The following is a 19458-nucleotide window of genomic DNA, read 5'->3' as shown; positions in this document are numbered from 1 at the left end:
ACAGAGGTCTTTCACGAAAGCTGCTACATGCGGTCCTTTTGAATGGGAGATGCTAGATCTGACACCTGGGACCTTCGGCATACACACTATGTCCTCTGCCACTGACCTATGGCTCTTCACAATGGTATGGCGAGGGAAGCATGCCTCAAAGAACCTCAGATGTGCACACACCATTTGTACATTCTCCATTTTCCTCCCTGACTTCCTAACTTGGGATGAATCATAGCTTGCCATTTTGGTTGACTAGGGAAATTGTGGTTTGTCCTTACTTTACACAGCAGTCTATGGTTTCTAATCCTGATGTATGCTGGTATGGTAGGGTGGCAATTATAGCACAGAACAGAAGGAGGGAGTGTACAGGGCCGGCACCAGGGGCTTGCCAGGTCGGGTCCTGGCCAAGGGCCCCTGCGGCCCTGAGGGGCCCCTCCTTAGGGTGGGAGGGTAGTGCTCCCATTCTGCAATCTGCGGCAGCGTCATCTCATGATGAATTGCAGAGAGGGAGCTCCCAGGCACCTCTCTGCCATACAGTAAATGCTAGTCATGCATGCCTCACCTACCTCTATCAGTCCTGTAAGGGACACAGCGCACACATGCCTGCCATCAACCCAAATGGAGGCAGAGGCTTCCCTAAGGGGCTGACACCCCCACCACCATCTTGGTTGATGGCAGCTAGGTGCTCACAATGCACACGTCATTTACAGGAGCAATAGAGGTAGGTGGGACATGCAAGGGGTTGTGCTCCAGCGCTGCCAACCCAGGGCAGGCTGGTGCCCAAGGGCCCAGTATGCCTGGCGCCTTCCTGGGGGTATATAAGGCTTGTATATGTAGCCCCAGTCATAGTTTGGGTTTTGCCTGCATCAGCCTCCTGATAAACTTCAACTCTGTGATGACTAGAAAACCAACCATTAACTGCCCTTAATTTCACAAATCTGCTTAAAAGTACATCAGTGAAAGCAATGGGAACAAAGTCCCCTACGATCCAATATTTATCCACTACACTCTGGGTAGGTAGCAGTTTCCCTAGTGATAGTAGAAGCCCTTTCTGCAGACTTGGGAGACAATATTAGCTTATAAAGTGCTACTCTGTATTTCTTGGAGATGAGGTTGTAAAGGATTGGGTTGATGCTAGCACCCAAGTAGAACAGCTGCAGTGCAAAAATATTAAAATATTGAGAGAAAAGCATCATCCAGGAATCATTTGAGTTGATGTATATGATCCTGCCGACGTGGAAGGGCAGCCAGCAAATTACAAAAGCCAGGACCAGCACAACTGCAAGAGGAAGGGGGGGGGGAAAGAGGAAAGAATTAATAATAATAATAATAATAATACAATTTTATTTGTTAGTTGCCTATCTGTCCGAATTAACGGACACTCTAGGCGACTTACAGCAAACATAATAATACAGTATACAATCACAAAAAGCACAATCATCAATTAATCTAAAATATCAGTTAATACATCATAAAACTAATCCACCCCGAGGATCCTGTAGGCCTGCCTGAATAGCCAGTTCTTTAAGGCTCGGCGAAAGCTCATCAGGGAGGAGGCATGTCGAAGATCAAAAGGGAGAGAATTCCAGAGAGTGGGGGCCACAACCGAGAATGCCCTCTCTCTGGTCCGCACCAGTCTAGCTGTTTTGACTGGTGGGACCGAGAGAAGGTCCTGTGTGGCTGATCTTGTCGGGCGGCATAATTGGTGATGCTGGAGGCGTTCCTTTAGATAAACTGGGCCGAAACCGTATAGAGTACAATTACTGGTTGTCTTGCTGCAGCTGACTCTAGTCATCATGGGGCTGTGCAGGAGTCCCGCTCTAGGTAGGTAAGCAGTCTTTTAAAATGCTTGGATTGCTCTTTGGCACACAGAATATAGCTGTGGAACAGGACTGGAATTGTCCAACAGGCAGGAAAGCACCATCTTCCTGATCAGAACAGGGCTAATTTGCTTGGGAGTTTACTTTTCAGTGGTGATAGTAAAGTGCCATCACCAGTGGTAAGTAACTTCCCAAGCAAATTACAAATTATGTATATAGTGTTGCAACCAGTGAAGTTGTCCCATTCATGCAAAGACTTCAACTTGTGCCATGGAACTTCACCTTCCTCTCCTCTCTCCGTATGCCCCCTTGAAATCAGCTCTGTAGGGTTGGGGGAAAATCCAGAATAGATTGTGGGTGTGGGTGTGAAGAGGGAGGAGAACTTCCCCTGAGGAAGTCCTTGCATGAATGTGATGACTAAATTGGATAAAACCCATAATCTGTAAATGGGCGGGCAGGAATCTTTGGAAGATGGGTGGTTTAGTCTCTTCACTATCATTTCTGGTTTTGGCTAGTGTCGTGAGATGAGATGGCTTTTTAGACAGGATGGCAATAGCTAAAGGGCTTGAAGATGATCCTGTAAACAACTAAGGACCATGTTTGACAGTCACAGTCACTGGGAGTTGTTGATTGTTTGCAGTTATCTGGCAAGTAGAAACTGTGGAGGGTGAGGGTCAAGTGCATGCTTTTGAGGAATGGATGCAGCTTGAGACTCTAGCAGTACCATCTGAGTGCTTGCCTGCTCCTGTTGTTCAACTTTTATACCTATAAACAGATACTGCAAAAACCACCAGTTTTCTCTTGTTTACAAGAGAATTGGCTCTGGAACTTGCTGCCACTGGAGACCAAGGGGAATTCTGGCAGCACCTTTCTGTGTTTCATGGGGTTTTAGTTGAATGCATAGTGTCGTGGGAATCTATCCATTGGTGCCTTGAGCAACAGGCTTCTCTTTAAGGCTGCAGGTGGGTGTTTATTTTCTAGCAACCAATGCAACACTTTAAGCCATGCAACATCTGTTTGCTCCCCACTCATTCACACACTCATCCAACATCTACACGATTGGCTAGCAAGATACCCTGAGAATGCCCTGGGTACAATTTTGCTCTGGGCATCCTTCTATATTTACTTTTGGTTCCATATAAAGAATCAGGATAGTTCTATTCTATGGTGATCTGTGGGGCTGGGGGAAATTCCTTGGAGATGACAAGGGATGGATTGGACATGAGGGATACTAAGGCAATGCCCCCCGATTATCTGATTTCCCCCCATGTACTCACCCAACGTACGCACAGTTTGCTGGTGGTTCCGGTATGATGCCCCACCAAGATGTGCCTTGTTGACTCTTAGAAGCTCCCTGACAATCAAACCATAGAGGATGTAGAGACACAGGAAGGGCAGCACAAAGTAGCTGGTGGTGACCCAGAGCATGGTACCCAGCAGCCCAGTCTGTTGGGCATGTACTGTGGGGCCACACTCGTGCCTGATGTCACCATCACTGGAGATGTTGCCAACCTGCCGAACTCCCACAAGGAATAAAAAGGGTGTAGCAGACAGCAGCGCCACGACCCAGAGTCCCACCAGTAGAGCTTTTACACGCCGTTGGGTCACCAGCACTTTAGCACGCAGTGGGAAACAAATGGCAATATAGCGCTCAGCTGTCAGCGCTGTCAGATGCAGGATGGAGCAGTAGGCACAGGCCTCACCTGACCAGTTCCACACATGGCACAACATTGTTCCGAGCACCCATGAGTGGGAGTGCCACAGACGGTACAGGTCAACTGGCAGCCCAAGTAAAAGCAGCAGCAGGTCAGAGACAGCCAAGCTGCCTAGGTATAGACTGGTGGTATTGCGTAGCTCTCGGGAACGGCCTGTCACAATCACAGTCAGAACATTGCCCGACACGCCAAGAACCAGTAGTGCCAAGCACACAACTGTCACGGGGATAAGAGTATGCATGGGCAGCAGAGGGCATAAGTACTTGTCGCAGGCCTCTGCATTCTGTTCTTGACGTCCAGCAGGACTGCTGATGTTGGTCGAACCCATCCTGCAGAAAGCACTCTGATCTGCCCCTGCACTGCTATTACAGAAGGTCCAGAGTAGATGTAAGCATGACAACATGTGTGCTTTCTCATAAGGCGTCAGTGCTAAGCCTCCAGTTTTTCTGTTGTTCTCTTGGTCTTGTTTCTTACTGATGCGTTTTCCAAGCTGTGCAAAATCTCTGGAGCTGCCTGTCTTTTCCTTGGGTAGGGAAATGAAGTGTCGACGCTCCAAAGCTAGACTGATAGATACGCATAGCCACTAAAACATAACTCCTCCCAGATAAGTAACAAATGTGAAATCATTGCTTTTACGCCTGTTCCTTATTCTTTCATATCTTAGCAACAGGTGGGGCTATTGTGAAGCAATTGGAAATCCCCCTCCCAAAGCTGCTGAGATGCAGAGGAGATAAAAACCATGTGCATTATAAGTACCTAAAACAAAAAAAATTGTAGCACTGTTAAGACTAACAGTTATTACAGCATAAGCCTTTATTAGCTAGAGTCCATTTCATCACATGTATGAGTTGTTACCCTTGGCTGGCTGGCTGATTGGTATCTATCTATCTATCTATCTATCTATCTATCTATCTATCTAGCTAGCTAGCTAGCTAGCTAGCTAGCTAGCTAGCTATCCAGCTATCTAACTATCTAGCTATCTATCTAAATCTCTCTCTCTCTCTCTATCTAATTGTAACATTTGAGGTTAGAGTAAACGGTGTTTGGGGATATCAGTCCTGTGATTTTATAGCTGTAAGATTTGAGTCTAGAGAAAAGAGGGATTGCTAAAATGATCAGACCAGTTTCTTTGTTAAATAAATGGCCCTAGCCAAGTTTGTTAACTAGCTGCATGTTATGTAAGTTTGGAAGGTCAGCTGAAGGGGGCATGTCTCTACCCCCACTTCCCTAGCTGCAGGTGATGTCATCAAGATGTGTATCCATGGAAGGGAACAGTCAGTGTTGGGATAGGGGCTGGAAAAACACAAATACCTGATTTGTGCCTTAGGAGAATTCAAAGCTATGGGAGTTGACGGAGTTCAACCCCTGGGTGGATAGGAACCTGATCAACAAGATTCCTGTTGTTGTTTTTTAATTAAATGACCTAGAAGAAGATTTGTCCCAAATAAGCCTTGAAAATTTGCTGCAGAACCCAGTTTTAGCAGAAGTATGAGACATGTGGAGCAGATTGTTGGAGCATCTTGGCCATAAGGGACACCGGTTAGATGCCAGATGGGGACATATCTCAAGATATCTTGCTGTCTATGGCTCCAGAAGATAATTGTTAGTTACACCTTTTCCCCATATGAGCCATGATCGCAGTGGCATCCTTAGAGTGATGAGAAAAACTGAAGGGAAGCTGATATTGATCCTATGTTAGTTGATTAAAAAGCTGGTGTGAGGAGCGGAGTGTTTTTGTGTATGACTGTTATTATTAAGTTACTTTTGTTTGTGTATTTCAGTATTGATTTCCCCCAGCAAAGAAAAAAGATAAGAATAGATCACTCCTGAAACTTGTCTGCAAATGGACTTCTCTCAGGAGCAGAGTGATCCCTCAAATTTCTGTGAGATTTCACAGACTGCCATTTCTTAACACTTAGGGGCAAAGGAAGCTTTTCATTGTGGTGGCCACTACGCTTATCACACATTTTAGACATGCTTGCCAAAAGGCTTAAAGGCAGTTGGAGGTCACCTCAGGCAGACAAGTTCTGACTGTCTGCTGAAGAGTAGGAATGGAGGAGAAATTAGATTCGGTTTTGCTTTAAGCTGCACTTTCCGCAACAATATGAGAACCAAAAATCAGTCATCCTTCAAAATTTGCACTTCACTGAATTTTGCAATGCATTTCTCCAATCAAGCAATAGTTACAAAAATACATATATTAGGGGATAGTGTGTATGGTGAAAATAAGATACAAAAACACATTATATTAAGAGAAATTGCTTGCATGAATGTGTACGTTACTCAAAAACGGATTCAAAAATGTGTTTATTAGGAGAAATTCACATTCACTAAAATGCTGGAGGATTTTCATGAGGATTTTAAAAAAAATCACAAATTAGTGCAGAAATGTGGAGAGCTGAATTTCAGATTGGAAAAATGAGGAACTGAGAGAACCAAAATTGGCAGATCCTTCCATGCCTGCTGAAGAGGGATGGGATGGCTCAAAGTGTTCTTACAAAACCTACTACTCTATGTAGAGCTGCTTAAATTACTGGTTGAGAAACTTGGCTATTTCCTGGAAGGCCGCTGGATTTAGAACCTATTATTGGTAGAACAAATTGGGATTGTTAGGAAAAGTTCTTTTCTCCACTTTTCAAAAATTTAAAGATCACTTAATCAATATAGGACCGTGTAGGTTTCTTGCTCAAGTGTTCTAACCAATCAAGAGCATCAGCTAACAATTGTTCTCTGAATTTCATAACTATTTAAGATCACGCAAACAGTTTAATAAGGTTGCACACACTTGCCTGGGAATAAGTCTAACTGAACTCAGTGGGACTTACTTCTGAGTAGACTAAACCTGAAAACTAACCTCTTGTACTACAAACCAGGATATAAGTTATTCCCAGGAACAAGAACAATAATAACAGATTATTTTATTACTTTATTTTAGAAAATAAAAACAGATTAAACAACATCTATAAACCAAAAGTATAGCTACCAATGAAAAACTTGGGCAAATAGGATGGAATTAGCTTCGTGTTTTAAAGAGAATGCAAAGAGCATCAGTCTGGGGAGGGACTGACACAGTACGGGCACCACCTTAGAAGAGGCCCTTTGGGGACCCACCTAGTTTCTGAAGGGGGGGACCCAGGAAAGAGACTCTGCAGAGTACCTTAACTGACAGGCTGGTTCACATGGAATAAGATGGTCCTTCAGATTCTCTGGTCCCAGATCATTTAGAGCTTTCTGGGTCAGAAACCACAATTTGAGGTTTTAGAGTTGGTTTAACCTTGCTTCTGGGAGATGTCAAAAGCAGGCTAAAGTAACAATAAGGGTAGCTTCTCATGGCTACAAGCATGGAAACTACTGGTTATGCACTTTCAGGTAGTCACTGGAGGTGCGTGATGCACCTGCAAGCTGGTATCACCTCACCCACACCCTATCATTGTGGTGGGAAATGAGGACGTTTACTCAAGAGGCTGCTGGGAGAATAAAGGAAAAATAACTATGAAACAAATGTGAACAATGACAGGAAAAAAATTAGGATCAAAGAATGTTTTGCCAGAACAATCGTGCAGCTTTGCCTGAGGTGTGGGAATGACTTTTCAGGTTAGAGGCTGATTCATCCATTAATTTCCGTGGCTTACTTGTGTAGTTAACCTCTCAGATGGCAGTCTTCCCCATTGGAGAGTGACACAATGAGAGGGCTACATGTTTCATACAACAGATCAATATTTTTCAAAGTTAATTTCAGAAGAGGCCCTCAAAAACAGAGCAACTAAGCAGGGCTTCCAGTACACAGGGAGAAGAGCTTTTGGGCCTTGCAGAATTCCCTGACCCTCACCATGATGATTCTCTGCCAGTCCACCTTTAATCTCAATTTTTCAAGCCGTTTCCTTTCAACACGTGTCACACAGAGAAGGTATTCTAGGACCACTAAAGCATTTGTCTTATTTGCAAGAAATATTTCCAAATATTTTAAAGTTACCGGATATGATCATCTCATGAACTTGGTTTCCTAGACAGATTTGTATTGATTAGCTGACGTGAAATATCTCAAATACTTGGCATAGTCATTGATGTAGTTTTAATGTGATTTGTGTCTTAATAATATTACAGTTCAATAATGGAAAAATAATATTCAAAGCAGCCTGTTGGAAGGAAACTATAATCAGATAATACATACAATGTGTTTCATTGTATACAGTGATACATTAGTTATTTTAATTTGATAAAGCCTGCTTGATTCTCCTTCACCAGAAAGGAGTTGGATGCATCTCACGAAGTCCTTTCCCAGAATTCCCTAATTGCTCCGAGCCTAAAGGGCAGAAGTGTCTTTGTATAATGGGCTAGAGTTAGATTCCACCTCTTGAACTTTCCTTTGCTCTGCTTTTCATTTTCATTTTCAGTTGTGCTATCTACCCAGCCAGCAGTATTTTCCAGTTGCTTAGTTTGTCCTTTACATCACAGCCAGTTAAAAGTTTTCCCTTGATTGTCCAACTGGAAGGAATATCTAAAGGCCAGGAACCAAGACTAGAAGGAGAAACTCTTAAGGAGGAGTTAACAAACACACCCTATAGTATTTTCCTTTCTGCCCTTCCCTAAACTTGTTGTATGGACAATTTTTTCCCCAGGTGGAATCCAAACTGAGATCCCTATGGCAAACAGCAACAAAAAGATTCTGAGCATGAGCATTTTCACATTTTTAATTTTTACTCATCATTGTTTTTGCTTATTTACTGCCTTGGGCCAGTCCCTAATTCTCAGCCTAACCTACCTCACATGGCTGTTGTAAAGATACAGAAGGCAAAATTAAAATGGCTACAAAAGGAAATTAAGGCTGCAATCCATACATGTCTACTCAGAAGTAGGCTCTATTGGGTTCAATGGGATCTACTCCCAGGTAAGTGTGTACTCCAATACATACTTGCCTGGCAGTAAGTCCCATTAAACCCTATGGAACTTACTTCTGAGTAGACATGTATTGGACTGCAGGTTAATCCTTGTATTTTTGTTGTTGTTATGTGACTTCAAGTCGATTACAATTTATGGTGACCCTATGAATCAGCGACCTCCAATAGCATCTGTCGTGAACCACTCTGTTCAGATCTTGTAAGTTTAGGTGTGTGGCTTCCTTTATGGAATCAATCCATCTCTTGTTTGGCCTTCCTCCCTTCTGTTTTTTCCATCATTATTGTCTTTTCTAGTGAATCATGTCTTCTCATTATGTGTACAAAGTATGATAACCTCAGTTTAATCATTTTAGCTTCTAGTGATAGTTCTGGTTTAATTTGTTCTAACACTCAATTATGTGTCTTTTTCGCAGTCCATGGTATGCGTAAAGTTCTCCTCCAACATCACATTTCAAATGAGTTGATTTTTCTCTTATCTGCTTGTTTCACTGTCCAACTTCCACATCCATACATAGAGATCGGAAATACCATGGTCTGAATGATCCTAACTTTAGTGTTCAGTGATACATCTTTGCATTTGAGGACCTTTTCTAGTTCTCTCATAGCTGCCCTCCCCAGTCCTAGCCTGCTTCTGATTTCTTGACTATTGTCCCATTTTGGTTAATGACTGTGCTGAGGTATTGATAAATTCAATGTCCTCGTTGTCAACTTTAAAGTTACATAAATCTTCTGTTGTCATTACTTTAGTCTTCTTGACGTTCAGCTGTAGTCCTGCCTTTGTGCTTTCCTCTTTAACTTTCATCAGCATTCGTTTCAAATCATTACTGGTTTCTGCCAAGAGTACGGTATCGTCTGCATATCTTAAATTATTGATGTTTCTCCCTCCAATCTTCAAACCTCCTTCATCTTGGTCCAATCCTGCTTTCCGTACGATATGTTCTGTGTACAGATTAAACAAATAGGGTGATAAAATACACACCTGTCCCACACCCTTTCCGATTGGGAACCAATCAGTTTCTCCATATTCTGTCCTTACTGTAGCCTCTTATCCAGAGCATAGGTTGCGCATCAGAACAATCAGACACTGTGGCACCCCCACTTCTTTTAAAGCATTCCATAGTTTTTCATGATCTACACAATCAAAGGCTTCATTGTAATCTATAAAGCACAGGGTGATTTCCTTCTGAAATTCCTTGCTCCACTCCATCGTCCAATGTATGTTTGTGATATGATCTCTGGTGCCTCTTCCCTTTCTGAATCCAGCTTGGACGCAGAATCTGGCATTTCTTGCTCTATAAACCCTGATGTGTAATAAGGAGTGATGAGAAAAACTGAAGGGAAGCTGATATTGATTCTATGTTAGTTGATTAAAAAGCTGGTGTGAGGAGCGGAGTGTTTTTGTGTATGACTGTTATTATTAAGTTACTTTTGTTTGTGCATTTCAGTATTGATTTCCCCCAGCAAAGAAAAAAGATAAGAATAGATCACTCCTGAAACTTGTCTGCAAATGGACTTCTCTCAGGAGCAGAGTGATCCCTCAAATTTCTGTGAGATTTCACAGACTGCCATTTCTTAACACTTAGGGGCAAAGGAAGCTTTTCATTGTGGTGGCCACTACGCTTATCACACATTTTAGACATGCTTGCCAAAAGGCTTAAAGGCAGTTGGAGGTCACCTCAGGCAGACAAGTTCTGACTGTCTGCTGAAGAGTAGGGATGGAGGAGAAATTAGATTCAGTTTTGCTTTAAGCTGCACTTTCCGCAACAATATGAGAACCAAAAATCAGTCATCCTTCAAAATTTGCACTTCACTGAATTTTGCAATGCATTTCTTGAACCAAGCAATAGTTACAAAAATACATATATTAGGGGATGGTGTGTATGGTGAAAATAAGATACAAAAACACATTATATTAAGATAAATTGCTTGCATGAATGTGTACGTTACTCAAAAACGGATTCAAAAATGTGTTTATTAGGAGAAATTCACATTCACTAAAATGCTGGAGGATTTTCATGAGGATTTTAAAAAAAATCACAAATTAGTGCAGAAATGTGGAGAGCTGAATTTCAGATTGGAAAAATGAGGAACTGAGAGAACCAAAATTGGCAGATCCTTCCATGCCTGCTGAAGAGGGATGGGATGGCTCAAAGTGTTCTTACAAAACCTACTACTCTATGTAGAGCTGCTTAAATTACTGGTTGAGAAACTTGGCTATTTCCTGGAAGGCCGCTGGATTTAGAACCTATTATTGGTAGAACAAATTGGGATTGTTAGGAAAAGTTCTTTTCTCCACTTTTCAAAAATTTAAAGATCACTTAATCAATATAGGACCGTGTAGGTTTCTTGCTCAAGTGTTCTAACCAATCAAGAGCATCAGCTAACAATTGTTCTCTGAATTTCATAACTATTTAAGATCACGCAAACAGTTTAATAAGGTTGCACACACTTGCCTGGGAATAAGTCTAACTGAACTCAGTGGGACTTACTTCTGAGTAGACTAAACCTGAAAACTAACCTCTTGTACTACAAACCAGGATATAAGTTATTCCCAGGAACAAGAACAATAATAACAGATTATTTTATTACTTTATTTTAGAAAATAAAAACAGATTAAACAACATCTATAAACCAAAAGTATAGCTACCAATGAAAAACTTGGGCAAATAGGATGGAATTAGCTTCGTGTTTTAAAGAGAATGCAAAGAGCATCAGTCTGGGGAGGGACTGACACAGTACGGGCACCACCTTAGAAGAGGCCCTTTGGGGACCCACCTAGTTTCTGAAGGGGGGGACCCAGGAAAGAGACTCTGCAGAGTACCTTAACTGACAGGCTGGTTCACATGGAATAAGATGGTCCTTCAGATTCTCTGGTCCCAGATCATTTAGAGCTTTCTGGGTCAGAAACCACAATTTGAGGTTTTAGAGTTGGTTTAACCTTGCTTCTGGGAGATGTCAAAAGCAGGCTAAAGTAACAATAAGGGTAGCTTCTCATGGCTACAAGCATGGAAACTACTGGTTATGCACTTTCAGGTAGTCACTGGAGGTGCGTGATGCACCTGCAAGCTGGTATCACCTCACCCACACCCTATCATTGTGGTGGGAAATGAGGACGTTTACTCAAGAGGCTGCTGGGAGAATAAAGGAAAAATAACTATGAAACAAATGTGAACAATGACAGGAAAAAAATTAGGATCAAAGAATGTTTTGCCAGAACAATCGTGCAGCTTTGCCTGAGGTGTGGGAATGACTTTTCAGGTTAGAGGCTGATTCATCCATTAATTTCCGTGGCTTACTTGTGTAGTTAACCTCTCAGATGGCAGTCTTCCCCATTGGAGAGTGACACAATGAGAGGGCTACATGTTTCATACAACAGATCAATATTTTTCAAAGTTAATTTCAGAAGAGGCCCTCAAAAACAGAGCAACTAAGCAGGGCTTCCAGTACACAGGGAGAAGAGCTTTTGGGCCTTGCAGAATTCCCTGACCCTCACCATGATGATTCTCTGCCAGAACTGAAATTCTCAATTTTCAAGCCATTTCCTTTCAACATGTGTCAGACACAAAAGGTATTCTACGACCACTAAAGCAAGAAATTTTTCTAAATATTTTAAAGTTACTGGATGATATGATCATCTCATGAACTTGGTTTCCTAGACAGATTTGTATTGATTAGCTGAAGTGAAATATCTCAAATACTTGGCATAGTTATTGATGAAGTTTTAATGTGATTTGCGTCTTAATAATATTCAGTTAAATAATGGGAAAATAATACTCAAAGCGGCCTGTTAGAAGGAAACTGTAAATCAGAGAATACATATTAACAAAATAATACATGTGATTCTTTGTATGCAGTGAGACCATATTAGTTATAATGTTGTTAAAGTTTGCTTGATTCTACTTCACCAGAAAGGAGTCAGATGCATCTGACAAAGTCCTTTCCCAGAATTCCCTATTTGCTCCGAGTTTAGAGCACAGAAGGGTCTTTTCCTGCTCCAGGGCTTTCTGAGGCCTCCTCCACCCATACATTTAAAGCACTATTATACCATTTTAGCAGACATGGCTTCCCAAAGAATCCTGAGAGCTTGATGTATTCCAAACACCCCTAATTGTTGTCGTCTTAATAACCTTCAGCACCTCCAAGCCTCCAATTTCAATCATAAGCCCTAGATAGAGAAATTCATTCACACCCACACATCCACTACATGTCATCTTGACACATACCACTCTGTCATCAGTGGACTTCAGCAACTAGCTTGTTCCATAGTGTATACAAGCAATGTAACAGACACTGTGCTTTGTTTTACAAACAAGATGGGGAAAGTTATAAACATTCCTGGTTTTACCTCAAACACTGCATATCTGTCAGTTTCAATACTAAGAGCATTGCTTATATATGTGTTAATGATACAATTATAAATGTGAGTACAGTGATCAAATATCAATCCATTCTCAGCAAACTTGCACAGGATCCTATTTCTTACCTCCCAGATTAAAAAGCAGAGATATTCACCAATAGGCAAAAAAACCCTTGCAGTTTAAGAACATACCTATAGCCAACAGATATTTCTATCAAACTTTAAAAAGCAGGGAAATTGGGCAGCTATATGCTAAGCTTGATTGTCATATGTTCACCATATGCTCAGAGGCACATTACCAAATTCTTCCAAGTTACACAGGAATTGGATTGGACTGTGAAAGACCAAATTATATTTGCATTCTGACAAATTTGTAGGGCAGTACAATAGCACAGTGAGGAGGACAGCCTGGCTAGGAGTCCAGAGTCTGTGAGTTCAAATCCCCGCTCATGTCTCCTGGGTGTAAAAGGCTAACTAAAGATCACCCCAAAGTGAGTGGCTCAGGGGTTACGTGCCCTGTCACCTGTGCAGCCGTGGGCAAGCTGCATAGTCCCAAGGAGCCCAGTTGCCCCCCAGCTGGCAGTTGCGGACAACAAAGGGGCTGGCTTCTGCAGCTGTGGCAAGCTGAGCAGGCCCTAGCCAGCTGGGGAGGACTAGCCTCAGAGGGAGGCAATAAACCCCCTCTGAATACCACTTCCCATGAAAACCCTATTCATAGGGTAGCCATAAGTCGGGTTTGACTTGAAGGCAGTCGATTTCCATTTTCACAATATCTCAGAGAGGTCAGGTTTCCTGCTCCCCTGGTGCATTCTATAGCTATATAGCTGCCCAATTTCTCTGCTTTTTAAAGTTTGATAGAAATATGTTGGCTAGGTACATTCTTAAACTGCAAGGGTGTTTTTTTTTTTACTATTTGTGAATAGTAGACAAGAGAAACTGCCACTGATACAGGGTGTAAGCAAGGAGCAAAGCATGCTATATGTTCATTTGGCTTTTGCTTTTTTTTTTTTTTTAGTGTGGGGTGTCCAATGGGGAATTTGTGCACTTGGAAAATCTGCTTTACAAAAATCCTGTGTCATTCATAGCATGAGAAGCAAGTAGCAGCAAATTCTGATTGCCATCTGTTACTTGTGGTGCCTTTTTCTTAAGCTGTAAGTGTGGGTGATTTTATTTTTTGTGGCTTTCTGCCCTGTTCTCACCTTTCTTAGCAATTTGTGTATTTCAGGCTGTGAGCTGGACTAGACTGGCCATTGGCCTGATCTGGCAGGCTCTTGCGTCCTTTTGTTCACTGCTCAGCTAATCCCAACCCCAAACTATCCATCTCTAGCAGAAGAACAACGTGGACATGTCTTCTTGGGGATGTGGATTCCAGTCCAACCCTTTCCCCAATGAAAAGAGAGAGAGAGCAAAGCTGCTTTCTACCCAGTTACACCAGTGGTCCATCTCGCTCATTACTGAATGTCAGGGGCTCTCCAAAGCATCAGTCAGAGATCTTTCCAAAGCACAGCTATGTGAGTGATCCTTTTAACTGGAGAATGTCAAGGATCAATTCTGAGACGCTCTGCATGTAAACCATGCAGTCTGCTCCTGAAGTATGCCCCTCAAAAAACTTTTCAGAGGTACCACTACCACCTCTCTGTACATTCACACTTTGGATGAGTGCGGAGTTAAATATATTGTATCCCTGTCTCAGCAGCAAATTGGACTCTCCTTTCTCACAAAAGAACTCCAGCCCTCAGCTGCCACTTAGTGGCTGTGCGCAGTAACAACTGCTAGATGATTAGGCTTATTTGTGCTCTTGTGGATTAACCTACTAAAATGTAATTTTTATGGGCTTTACCTGAGCCTCAAGTTGTCGTCTTGTGGCTTTCTGCAATAAAACTAGCCACATAAGGACATGTTTGAATCATCATCAACCCTTGTTTGTTGGACGCCTCATTTTTCTGCACATCAATGCCATTACCCTGTGTCTTTCAGCCAAAACAGAGATTATATTACATTATATCATATCATATCATATCATATCATATGTCATATCATATCCCTTCCTTAGAAATAGCCCAGGGTGATATACATCAAACATATGAAAAAGTAACATGACCCTCAAATTTTTACTTTTCTAACGATTATAGAAAAAGCTTTACCTGTTGACATTCTGTCATTTTTATTAGCATAAAAAGGTAAAGGTAAAGGTGTCCCCGCACTTTTAGTGCGAGTCGTTTCCGACTCTTAGGGTGACGTCTTGCGACGTTTACTGGCAGACCTTATATATGGGGTGGGATTGCCAGTTCCGTCCCCGGCCTTTCTTTACCCCCCCCAGCGTATGCACAAAAATCATTGACCGCAGTGTGTGTGTGTTCTTTGAGGCTGCAAAAACAAGGCGATTTCTTTTTGAAATCTTACAAACCAGTGAGGTGCATAGCGTGGTGATTTGATGGGCGAAATGCGTTGCATAATTTAAACAGGCATACCCGGGAAACTTTAAAGACGATTGAACTGTGTGCGCTCCAAAGTCAAGGAACAAGAGTATAAATAAAATAAAACCTAATACAATATTATTAAAAGAGGGAAACCCACATCGTGAATTTTACAACATTCTCCTTAAAACCCCGACACGGCGAAACCTTTGAGGTGTATTTATTATTTCGGATTTTCCAGGCTCCTGCGGCAGCCTCTTTTTGACCGGCAACCAAGTAGCGACTGAAGGGTCTTCTTAAGATTTAGCATTACAGCAGCAAGCGCAGGCGGTGGACGCGGAAGCTCCTTACGTAGAACGTAACTGAAGCTGACTCGTCATGAGTACTATTGAGTCTTCCCCACGGAGCCTAGGGCAAGTTTGCCCTTGTCCAACATGGCTGCCTCTGCGTCGCTTGAGCTTCCTTCCCCTACAGCACTGAGGCAAAGCTATAGACTTCTCTCCCTGATGCAAGATGGCAACTCTGCTCCATTATGAATCGAGTTTCCAAATGCCCACACGAAATATGGCCGGTAAGACCTCATTTACATTGAGCGTGCATATAGAGATAGAAAACTATAGGGGGTATGACACTCAGTCTGAATTCCAGAGCTTGGAAAAGTTACTTTTTGAACTACAACTCCCATCAGCCCAATCCAGTGGCCATGCTGGCTGGGGCTGATGGGAGTTGTAGTTTTAAAAAAGTAACTTTTCCAAGCTCTGCTGAATTCCTAATAAAAATTGAAAGCCACCATTGGCCATAGGGGGAGTGGTGTCCTCCTATCCCTTGACATCTGTACGGTGAAATCATTGGCTTGGAGGATATACCGGAGCAGCAAATTCGCGTTTAGACCGACAGCGTCAATAAAGACTGCGAACGCTCGGGACTATCTCTACGGGTTTGTACACATCGGCAAAGGCCTAAGCTCTGCCGGCAGTGACGTAAGATAGGATGTGGCGGTTCTTCCGCGGTGGCAGCAGCAGGCGACAGGCGAAGGCATAGGAACGTTTAGTTGCGTTGCATGCCGGGAGACAATGGTCTAAGTGGGCGGCCGGGGAGGGGAGTTGGGCTGGACCAAGGCGCTTCCTGCGGAGCAGAGGGGGGGGTGGAGTTCGAGATGGATTCGCCCTGATAGCGGTTGCCGTGGGAGGCCCCGAGTAACCCTCCCAACCCCGTCCGGTCTGTCCTGGCCATGCCCGGCCCAGCTGAAAGGTAAGAACCGCTGCTGTCGCTTCTTCCGCTGCTGTCGTTCTCGGGTCACGCTGGGGCGGAAGGTTCTCGGGTTTCGGAGCCGAAAGGTAAGGCTGACCCTCCCAGCAGGCTCCGGTCTCAGCCACCCCCGTTCTCGTAGGGATGGGCGAGGAGGGGAGGCTTCCTCTTCCTCCCATCGTTGATTCATCAGGCGGACCTCCGTGCATGGAAACGGGGACCCTCCATCCTCAGCACAGCCCCGTAAAATGCCTCTCTTCCCCCCCCCCGTATCCAATAAGGGGTCGGTCGCCATAGAAACCAGAGTTTTGGGGACGAAGGGGAACTTTTCTTTTCACACCATGAGGATGGGAAGAGGAGACCGTGTCATTTTGCCATATGCCCTTTTAACGCGCCTTTGGGAAATGTAGGAGAAGATATTTAGGCACTTCCTCTTTCCGTCGGTGATTTCATGAGAAGAGATACACTCTCCCCGCCCCCTTTGCAAAGTTAGGAGGAAACAACCAGGGAAAGGATGGAGGAAGAACGAGTGTCGTCACGAAGAGGTACCGTGGCCTGTCTGGGCAGCCAAAGGTGTTGGGTTTCCTTTGGGGTTACTGCCAAATTGTCTCTGTTCTTCCAAGCCAGTAGCTGATGGATCTGTGTGGCCTGTAAGTACTATGGCTTACTCACTTGTTTTCTTTCTCTGCCCGTTTTATTCTTGATTATTTAATAACGACAATGGATCAAGCAATGGGGAGCTTACTGTGGATGGCATTGTGCAGTATAGATTTCTCACTCTGGGCATCATGACACAAACTGGGTTGTTGGAAAACATTCAAGGGCCGTCAGTCTCACTTACACCATTGCTCATGTCTTTTATTTTATTTTTTACACTTGGGGGTGATGATCTTTAATTGAGAATCGCAGAAGATCCCAAGATGAGATCTATTACTATAAATATGATAGGAAGCAAACACTTGTTCTTTCCTTATTAACTCTGTAGAATGTGTGAGGGAATAGTTGCTGTACTTTGAGCAGCAAGAAAGATCAGTTAACATTCCTTGACAGCTATTTGAGTCAGTGTATCAGAATAATTATTTCTGAGAAGTAGGTACGTCTTCAGAGTCTAGTTCTGTAGTTACATATAGTGTTAAATAGTGGCTCTCTAACAAAAGCTCACATAAAAGAATCTTGATTTTTACATTCCACGAGGATATATAAATATCTAAGTCTTGAGATTCCTAGTTCAGGCATCTTTCATTGTTTATTAGTCCCATTGTGATTTGAAAAAGTGTGTTCAGTTTGGTGCTCCAAAAGTCTTCATACTGGCTTCTGTGATAATGAACCCCGACGGGCTTAATAGAATATAAAAATATAATTCACATGCTCTAGCTTTTAAGGTAGCATTGTTTTAGATTTAATGACTTTCATTTAAATCTTGCTGCAGTACGTTCCAGTGTTTCCTAATTTTTTATTTTAAGTTGCTTCTTAGCAGTAAAAGATGGCATTTTAATCCTTCTGGCTCCTGTAAACAAATGAAAATAACATAGCTGTCAGATTTGCTGTAAAGTCCACTAAGTTTTGTTGAAGACAGCAATGCATCATCAGATTTTTTAAAAGCTAGATCTAAGTTCTCCCTTTCTTCCCACCCTAAACTACAGTCTTTTTTATAGACATAACTATTTTTATGAATGACACACACACCACACATACACCACACACACACACAAACGACTTGGCTACTGTGGCAGGAACAATTCAGATGCAAACTTGCCCTAAGGGAGCAGACTTTATTTATTCTGCATTCTTTGTTCTCAAACTTCCTTTACTTTTAACCACAGATGGATTCTGAATAATATAATAAATACCAATATTGTGTCATTCTAGTTGCTAAATTATGACTCTCCTTCTTTTGTTTTTGCTTTTTTTGAATATGACAAAAATTAATCTCTAATTGAGAGGCAGGTAAAAGTGAAATGGATACCTCTAGTTCCTCAATAGAAGAGTCCCAGCATGAATAATGTGTAAGCATGTTTTAATATTTAAAATAGGTAAAGAGACTCCAGTACACTTGGTGTGGCATTGGGCCATGAGGCTGACAATGCTTTTGTGACTCTGTCCTAAGTGTCTTGTTTTCCTCAGGGTTGCCTATTACTGTTTATTTACATAAACAGGTACTTTATTGTATGTTTAAGTTGTACTGTTCATTATCTTAATACTGTAGGGTTTTTGTTTAAAAGAGGAAATAGAAGCTTTTGAACACCTGCAACTTCTCTTTTTAGGATTAATTTTACACAAATTTATTTAAAGATTTTTATGCTGCTTTTAAGGGCCAAGGTCCTTTGGGGTCAGTTTAGAATCCAAATACTAACAAAATATAGCAAAATAACCTTATCAACATAAGCATTGAAACCACATTATTAAAAACAAAATAGCATAAAAAATCAATGAGAATCAAGATAAATAATCCCCATAACTGTTATACATGATATGAGATTGCGCTGACAGTTTGTTCTTAAAATGACTTTTCCTGGTGAATTGACGTTTTAAATTTCTTGGGTTTAAGTAAATATTAAGCATTTGTAAAATGGACTGCCTTCAAGTTGATTCCGACTTATGGTGACCCTATGAATAGGGTTTTCATGGTAAGCGGTATTCATAGGAGGTTTACCATTGCCTTCCTCTGAGGCTGAGAGGCAGTGACTGGCCCAAGGTCACCCAGGGAGCTTTGTGGCTGTGTGGGGATTCGAACCCTGGTCTCCCAGGTCGTAGTCCAACACCTTAACCACTACACCACACTGGTTCTCTAAGCATTTGTAATTTAACTTATATTCAGCCTTTCCTCTTGTTGGGAAAATGAGTTGTTCAGAAAGTAAGTCAACAGGAGAAGGGACCATTTGGCCCTTTGTATTATGGCTTGGCCTTCCATCCACATAGTGGATGAATGACAGCTACACTGGACTATGTTGGTTCTTTATTCAAAAGCAGTGAACACTGTATTAGATGACTTGAGACTGCTGTCAGCTCCCA

At 42.4% G+C, this 19458-nt stretch overlaps 2 protein-coding genes across 5 annotated transcripts in view; one reads left to right on the top strand and one right to left on the bottom strand.

Annotated features, from left to right (window-relative positions):
* Positions 1-986: 986 nt before the first annotated feature.
* On the bottom strand, positions 987-3854 carry MLNR (motilin receptor). The gene is made up of 2 exons (XM_061626035.1): positions 3089-3854; positions 987-1270 (listed from the first exon to the last, which is right to left on the bottom strand). The coding sequence occupies exons 1-2, from the start codon at positions 3852-3854 to the stop codon at positions 987-989; spliced, it is 1050 nt and encodes a 349-aa protein (XP_061482019.1).
* Positions 3855-16151: 12297 nt separating this feature from the next.
* AFTPH (aftiphilin) overlaps positions 16152-19458 on the top strand; it is a 57208-nt gene continuing 53901 nt past the window's right edge. The window contains exon 1 of one of the 4 annotated variants that reach the window (XM_061622251.1): positions 16152-16449. The gene's annotated coding sequence lies outside the window, so the exon portion shown is untranslated. Of the gene's footprint in view, positions 16450-16474; positions 16536-16580; positions 17097-19458 lie in introns of those variants that run through there. The other 3 variants (XM_061622254.1, XM_061622253.1, XM_061622252.1) reach the window with 3 other exon arrangements.

Source organism: Rhineura floridana, chromosome 4 (genome assembly GCF_030035675.1).
Source record: "Rhineura floridana isolate rRhiFlo1 chromosome 4, rRhiFlo1.hap2, whole genome shotgun sequence".
Taxonomy (NCBI): Eukaryota; Metazoa; Chordata; class Lepidosauria; order Squamata; family Rhineuridae; genus Rhineura; species Rhineura floridana.
This window is presented reverse-complemented; position numbering and strand designations above follow the sequence as displayed.

Bases quoted from the DNA above. Each gene is read 5' to 3' on its own strand.
- MLNR (XM_061626035.1), bottom strand. From the start codon at position 3,854: ATGGGTTCGACCAACATCAGCAGTCCTGCTGGACGTCAAGAACAGAAT. The intron at 1,271-3,088 runs GTGAGTACATGG...TTCCTCTTGCAG, and splicing joins GCAAACTGTGCGTACGTTGG to TTGTGCTGGTCCTGGCTTTT.